The 7,971-nt window shown below is 41.5% G+C and overlaps 1 protein-coding gene across 1 annotated transcript; it reads left to right on the top strand.

Moving 5' to 3' along the window:
* Positions 1 to 2,195: 2,195 nt before the first annotated feature.
* On the top strand, positions 2,196 to 4,326 carry Tmsb4x (thymosin beta 4 X-linked). The gene is made up of 3 exons (XM_046424347.1): positions 2,196 to 2,308; positions 3,356 to 3,469; positions 3,886 to 4,326. The coding sequence occupies exons 2-3, from the start codon at positions 3,370 to 3,372 to the stop codon at positions 3,918 to 3,920; spliced, it is 135 nt and encodes a 44-aa protein (XP_046280303.1). The 5' UTR covers positions 2,196 to 2,308; positions 3,356 to 3,369; the 3' UTR covers positions 3,921 to 4,326.
* Positions 4,327 to 7,971: the final 3,645 nt, after the last annotated feature.

The following is a 7,971-nucleotide window of genomic DNA, read 5'->3' as shown; positions in this document are numbered from 1 at the left end:
GACCCTGTGTCAAAATACAACAAAAAGGGTTAGGAATGTAGCTCAGTGGTAAAGCACTCCTGGGTTTGATCCCCAGTACCACAAAATAATAATAAAGGTACAAAGAGATTATTAATTAACAGAACCTCACACTGTCCCAAACACTAAATCCTCCCACAACCCACGGAGGTAAATACTGAGATTAACCCATCTTACAGATGAGAAAATTCAGGTCAGAACAATTAATTAATATGATTAGATTCACACAACTTTTAAAAGTATTCCTTTCGTCTGCATTTCCCTTTATCTACCTCACCCTTCCCTTTCCATTCCCTTTACTGATTGGCAAGTCAAGGCCAATTACAACTTCAGCAAGCTGCCTCCCTTTTTCCCTTTCTACCTACCCACTGGCCCTCTTTCTATCAATATCTACACACAATGGAAGGCTGTTTGTAACCAACTAGAAAATTTCTCCAGATGTGTACAAATTTCTGCTCCTCCATCTCTTTTGGAGACTTGGCTTCTGTAAAGGGTAGCCCTTCCTAAGGCAAAGTCCTTGCAGAAGCAGCAAGGAGATGATAGTGGCATTCCATTGTTTTCAGGAGGCATGGGGAGGAAAAACAGAATTTACTACAGCAGCTGGGTGAGAGGAAATGGAATCACAGGACTGACAGAAATGGTGACTGCAGCTGCCAGTAGAACAGGCCAAAAAGTCACTGTGTACGATCTTTTCTGTGTTCCAACAATGAAGTAGACTCCCAGGCCAGTCAACATAGGGTAATGATGATAGGAACGGTGTTACCAGAGAGGTGACATCTGATGCATACAGAAACAGGTCCTGGGCCCCTTTTGGAGGGCAGGAAGGCAGCCAGTCACCTAGCAGAGTACTAACTGGGGAACCAGACAGTCACCTGCCCTGCTCAACCCCCACCCCCTTCCTCCCCAGGAAAAGGGAAGTCAAGTAGATAAGAAATGGGGAAGTCCTAACTGTTCCTACTGTGACATTTAAGTGTCTATATAATAATCAATGCTGATCCCCAGTGAGACCAAAGCCTCTACCATAAAAGTGAATAGCGCAGGATTTCTGAAACATTTCCTCAGGACACAGAAAAGGAGAAGAAATATTTTGCACACTGCTTTGAATCTCATAAATAATCACAAGGAGGCCTTTTCATAAGTAATGAGACTTTTTCATTTCACAAGCCATTTGCAGGCACAGGACATGGGATTTCTAACTAATTTTCAGGAGCAAGTGGGTCACTGCTACTCACAAAGACAGGTGCCATTTTGAAAGCTGTTCTTCTCTACCTAAATCTTCCATTTTCCAGATGCACTTCGGAAATGTCCAAGTGCTGAAAATGTCCCCTTCAAAACACAGAGTTCAACTTTTAATTTAACCTGAGGATATTAGAAATAATGGGACTGTAATCTTCAGAAATCAACACGGTCCTCCTTAGCAATCACTTTTATAATTTATGAAAATAAGGAACGAACAGGAAAGTAAAGAACTTCCTCATTGTCAGGCAGCAAGTCAATAGCAGAGCTTGAACTTGACTTATCTTTTTAAGGGGGAGGCATTGTACTCTATAAAATTTCAAATTACCTTGCTCCCAGCGTATACTATGGTTATTTGATTTGAGTGCTCACAAAAATCATAGCAATTAAAAATATGGATGCCACAGCGACGAAACTTAAAAAAAAATCCTTTAAGGCTTCTTCACTTTCCACCCAAGTCAAGGGAGAACACAGGCGAGGAAGACAAAGAGGACCGGGTGGGGACAAGGCCCTCCTGTGGTCTAAAAGCTGAGTCAGAGGATCGTACCCCTGCAGCGGGCGAGGTCCTTGTGTGAGGGTCACTGGCACCCTAGCTTAAGGATGTCTTGAAGCAAACAAAGCCAGTTTAACGGTAAAGGAATGCCTGTACCCCTAGGTACCAACAGGGTCCTTAGTTACCACGCGCTAGTCCGCTGTAGCCTTTAGGACCGTTGTTGAAAAAATTCATTATGATATAATGAAACTTAAGGGAGGAAAATAAATTATGAAAGAAGATTTGCAGGATGGGCATTTGCTCATTTTATTTTTCCGCTATCGTTGTATTAGGGTGCGCGGGTGAACATCGTGCGCGTGGGGTGGGGGAGGGTGGCAAACGCCCCACAGGCCTCCGGACGCCTTTCCGGAGACGCGGCGCGAAAGAGTTAAGCGGGCTCGTGGATGACATCACCTCATTTACATAGGAGCGCCAATATAGCGGCGTGCGCCGCGCCCCGCCCGACACTCGGCGGCGGTCACTTCGCAGACCAGACTTCTCTCGTTCAGGCGTCTTGCTCCGGTGAGCCCCCGGGCCCTTTTTTCCCTTTCTTGGTCCCTTGGGACCCTTCCAGCTGGGCGCCAGCACTCGACCCCTTCATCTACGACCCCTATTAAGGCGTTTCTAAATCCGAGTCCTGGGGAAGGTCGTTTTGGGGACCGTGGGGATGTTAAACCCTTCCAGATGCTAGATAATAGGAACGCGATCTTGACTTTTTTTTTTTTTTAACCCTCAAAATCCGGCGTCTTGCCGTGCAGGTTCAGGGGGAAATTTAATTTTTTCCCCCTTAAAGGCATTCTGTATTCTTTTGAGTTCAGAAACAGAACGATCCTTTGTTCTAACGCACGTTCTACCGAGCCTTGAGCTTCAACGATTCTGTATCCCCCTAGCCTCCGATGCCTTCTTGGGCTGTCCAGGTTTAGTGTGGGCTGGGCTGTATCGTCAAATTTTGAAAGTCCTTCTTACAGAGGAGTGTGAGCAAAGGATGCTTAGTTGTCCCTAATGCAGATCAGGATTGATTTATGGGGTGGTGAGGAGGCAGCTTTGTGAGCCGCTGGCTGCATTGTTGAGCGCGAGAGAGGAAGCGCGTAGGGCGGTGGTCAGACGCTCGCAGCTGCCGCCTTTGTGAGAGGGGAAAACTAGACCCCGTGCATCTTTTGGGAGAGATCACATCCAGAAAATGGAAACACATTTTTGCCACCTTGGCTCCATTTTCAGGATTTTTACTCGATTTTCCCCCATTTTAACTTGGAAGTGGCTTCGTTATTCTCTACTTGTTCAACGGGATTTTGATTTACCATTCCGCAATGATCAATTCCATTACTCGGAAAAATCCAGCCTTGAAGCCATCTTCCCCCACGTTTTGAAATATTGAGGGGGAGGTCTTTTTTTTTTTTTTGATCTTTTTTTCCCTGTAGAAAGAGGAATCCCTTTAGTCCTGAATGGACGAGGAAAGAGGGAGGGGGGGTTTCCAGGCTGCAACTTAGAGGGGAGAAGCGCATTGCTGAGCGGGTAGAGGCGAGGGTGGGTGGCTCCTTCTCAGTCTTCCTCTTGGCTTTGTACCTCCAGCTTCCTCCGAAACCATGTCTGACAAACCCGATATGGCTGAGATCGAGAAATTCGATAAGTCGAAATTGAAGAAGACAGAAACGCAAGAGAAAAATCCTCTGCCTTCAAAAGAAAGTAAGCTCGCACCCTCCGCCCATCTTCCGAAAAGGCTGGGCGGGAGCGGCGGGTAGGAGGATGGGAGGGGCTGTAAGGAGAAGGGGGGGGGAGTGCGGGGGTGGAGCCGACAGTTTGATGATAAATGTGGTTTGGAAAGGTTAATTAAAAATTGTTTATAGCCAGCAAACACAGGGCTTTAGTGATTTAATAATGGAATATTTAACCTGCCATATTAATATACAAATACATTTATTTATTAAAATGTACTTTGATTTGATATATTTAAAAGAAATATTTTATTTTATTATGGAATATTTACATACCACTTGTAGAATTTTTGTGAAATGCAAAAATGTTTTAAATGAAAGTATTGATTGTTATGGCGTCCTCTTAGCCTCCATCTTTTTTTCTCTTTTGTCTTTTTCCGGTCACAGCGATTGAACAGGAGAAGCAAGCAGGCGAATCGTAATGAGGCGTGCACCGCCAATATGCACTGTACATTCCACAAGCATTGCCTTCTTATTTTACTTCTTTTAGCTGTTTAACTTTGTAAGATGCAAAGAGGTTGGATCAAGTTTAAATGACTGTGCTGCCCCTTTTCACATCAAAAAATCAAGAACTACTGACAACGAAGGCCAGGCCTGCCTCTCCCATCTGCCTGTCTGGCTGGCAGAGAAAGAAAAGAACTTGCATGTTGGTGAAGGAAGATATTGGGTGGGAGGATGGTGAAATCTAGAGTAAGATCCAAGCTGTTTCAAGGTGTCCTGCAGGCTGTAAAATGCAGTTTAATCAGAGTGCCATTTTTTTGTTCAAATGATTTTAATTATTGGAATGCACAATTTTTTTAATATGCAAATAAAAAGTTTTAAAACCTGGCTTGTGTGACTTGTTTGGTGTCTGAAGGGAGCGGTTTGATACCTTAAGAAACCTTTGCAATGGGGAGCCTGCCTCTGAGAAGTGACAAATATCTGCGGATTTGGTAAATTCCCTCACAGCATAGAAATATGGCTTTCACCCAGGACCATGAAATGCCTTGTGTATACCAAGTAATGAAGAACATTTTCTTGGGCTGATTAAATTCCTAGTATGAGTTACATGAAAGCTTTAATAATAATTTATTTGCAAGCCAGACAAGGTAGTGTACTTATGTCCCTGCTACTCGGGAAGGTGAAGGAGGAAGATCACTTGAGCCCAGGAGTTTGAGGGCGTTCTTGGCAATATATATGCAGTTTGAAATATTTATGGGCTTCAATAAGCCAACCCTGAACTTATTCCCATGCTTGAGAAGATGGAAGGTGACAATTTATAGCACATCCTCAGGTATCAAAATGAACTTGGGTTATTTAACCAATTATTAGCACTGAGCAAATTCTATTTAAGCAATCAGGTAAAGAGACTAAAAAATGAATTTTAACAGCTGCTTTAAAAATAAATTTGGGACATGTGCTTCTTCATTACCTACTTTAGAATTAGAATCCAATATTTAAAGTTGCTTTTGTGAAGTAAATGCATTAACCATTAAGGACTTCCTCTTGGTTTGAGTAATGAATGTTTGAGTTTAAAGGACATAAGCAGGACACCCGTGACATTTGTGCTAACTTTAAAGTTCAGTGGGAATTGACTGATAGCCAGGTCTTGCCTTTTTGGAGATCTGAAGAATTTCTCAAACATCTGAAGTAGAGTATTTTAACTGGTGGGAAAAAGTGAAGACCTCATTTGCGCCATTTGCTCCAAGCCAAAACATACAAGAAGAAAATGAAGAATAAATTTTTTAGGGGTAAAAAATGTTCTTAAATCTCCTTAATGGGTTCCTGGGTTCTGTAAGGAAAGGTGCAGAGTTTTTAAAAGCAATTTTATTAAACCAAAACAACATTTAAGAATGATAGTAGGCAGGCACGGTGATGCATGCCTATGATGCCAACTTCTCCGGAGGCTGAGGCAGGAGGATCACAGGCTTGAGGGCAGCCTCAGGAACTTAGTGAGACCCTATCTCCAAAAAAAAAAAAAAAAAAAAAAAAAAAAAAAGGCTGGGAATAGAGCTCAGTAGTAAAGTGCCCCTGGGTTTGATCCCCAGTACAAAAAAAAAAAAAAAAAGTAGTTCACTCAATATCAGCAAAGCTAAAATGTACAATGCAAATGCAAAGGCAAACCTTTTCTCCCTAAAAGCTGACTTAGGAAAATACCCTTTGGAAGTGGGGAGGGTCAAATTCTTGATTATTATTAACTTGGTTGAAATTCATTTCCTTTGCTTAACACTTCTTTTGAGAAATGCACAGGAAACCATGTACCTGTGGTTTAGACAATCAAGTAGACCATCAGCTAGAAACCCTTATTTGCGTTGCAAGGGGGGGAATGTATCGCTGCTGCCAACCTGAAGGGCCCAGCCTGCTGAAGGGGAGAAAACGTGGGGAGGGAGATGAAGCTGGCCTTGTAAGCTTGCAGTTTCTTTTCTTACCTACAAGGCAGAATATAGGCCCAGTGAAAAATGCCCAAGCCACTGACAGACCCATAGAGGTTTTTGTTGCATGCATTTTTCAAACAGTGCAAAGATGAAAAAAGATTTTGAGAAATTAATACAATTCCAGTGTTCCTCAGTTTAAAAACATTCAGGGAAAGGGATGACTCAGGAGACCAAGTGATGAAAAGAGGACTTTTCTTTCCTGGGAGGACAAAACTAAAACAGCAAACAAAAAGTAAGATTAGAAATCCAGTAATGACTGAATGTTGGCTGCTTGGTGTGAGAGATCAGTGAAATTAAGCCTCCTCTGCCTATGTCATCGGCTGTTGGAGTTAACTGCTGTAGGGGGATATGAGAGCCTGTTTGTTGTTTTTTAATATGATGGGAGATTCTTTATTCTTCCCAAGGGAGAATCTTCCCAGAAGGGCTGGGGATATTTATGAATCAGTGTGGGAATTTATGCTCTTGCTAGTTGAAAACTAGGGGTTGACAGTATTTTTCACAGATACAAAGGGAATATTAAGTTTATCATTAGAATGAGAGAATCTTCCATTTGGAGACCCTCACTACTGCATCTTCCACCCTGGAGGAAACAGGCCAAAGGAACTTAAGTAAGAGCTGAAGGTCACACAGTTTTGTCTGAGACTTCTGCAAATTTCGAATTGATAAAGACAAAACAAGAGAAAATAACAAGAGGCTTACTAAAACCAGCTTTAGGACAGAACCGTCTTCATTTTTAAATCTCACAGATTCTCAAACCATTACAACAGTGAATTTCGGTCTTTCAGTGGCTGGAATCTTAAAGCTTTTTTATTCTTTCAGAACAACACAGCTTTTGGGCTGTGTGCAAGGATTCAGTGTGCATGGGGGCGGAGGGGGTGGTCGGCAGGCAGGCTTGAAAAGCCTTGCAAACATCAGGCTGCCTCTCAGCTCTTTCGGACCTCTTACATCCCTTATAATCAGTTAGGTATTGTCCCTTTAAGTGCATGAGGGAGATCTATTTAATTCCTCACAGAAGCATCTAATTCCTCAAAACACAAAAATATATATTTCTTAATTATTTCTAAATGTATGGGGCCAACTTTCATACTTACTAGGAAGAATTCTGCATTTGGAAGTCATATTTCAAGCAAAAATTAAAAATAAAAGACTTTGAGACTCTCTTAGTTCAAGAATGTAAACTCAAAACATTAATAAGGTTAAAGGCACTTAATGCTCCATTTACCTTGTAGCCTTCTCCAGCTTAGCAAGAAAATAAGAAAAATACCCTCCTCACCACTCCCCAAAATGCTCACTTTTTTTTTAGATTACATTTTTAAGAATGGCTTACAATGCAGTAAGAGAATTAAACACACCAATTTGGAATTCAACTATATTTTATTTGCATGTAACAAGAAAGGGCTAAATTATAAATTTAAGGCACAGATGTAGGAAGAAGTAAACTGAGAAGAAAACATGTTTCTAAAACCTGTACTTATTTGGTTTATATTTCCCTTGATATTTGTACAGTGTTTTAGATCTCTAGTCACATTGTCTTGCAAGTGCTATCCCTACTCTAAGCTTCTGAGGCTTTTGAGGGCACAGTTCGACAAACATGATGTATTGTTTCATGTCTAAAAGCGCCTCTCATAGTAATGGACACATATGATGGTTTTATACATACTTTTTGCCCTTTGACTGGTGGAGACTTCATTTAACATTCTTGTTTTGAGGTGCCTCTGAACATGTGACTATCATTCTATGCAGCACAATTTAAAATATATTTTTAAAAATAAAGAGCTTTGAACACTAACTCACCACTGTCCTCGGTTGTGCTGACTTTGAATCAATACTTAGAGCAAACTATGTATTCTCATATTATTAAGCCAGAGCACTGGATCATTAGTTTACTCTATCAATGCTTATTGATTGTCTAGTACATTCCAGGTATTTTATTTGCCACAGATAGATACTTACAAATAAGACACAGTCCCTGGCTCTTGTGTATCCTACATTAGTTAGAAAATGTCCTTTCCATCTGACTCCTTATTTTTGGAAGGGGTTACTGGGGATAGAACTCGTG

This window comes from Marmota monax, unplaced genomic scaffold (assembly GCF_021218885.2).
Source record: "Marmota monax isolate L192 unplaced genomic scaffold, Marmota_monax_Labrador192_F-V1.1 WCK01_AAM20220418_F8-fsc00089, whole genome shotgun sequence".
Lineage (NCBI taxonomy): Eukaryota > Metazoa > Chordata > Mammalia > Rodentia > Sciuridae > Marmota > Marmota monax.
The sequence above is the reverse complement of the archived record's forward strand: the minus strand, read 5'-3'. Positions and strand labels throughout refer to the sequence as shown.

Bases quoted from the DNA above. Each gene is read 5' to 3' on its own strand.
- Tmsb4x (XM_046424347.1), top strand. From the start codon at position 3,370: ATGTCTGACAAACCCGATATGGCTGAGATCGAGAAATTCGATAAGTCG. The intron at 3,470-3,885 runs GTAAGCTCGCAC...TTCCGGTCACAG, and splicing joins TCCTCTGCCTTCAAAAGAAA to CGATTGAACAGGAGAAGCAA.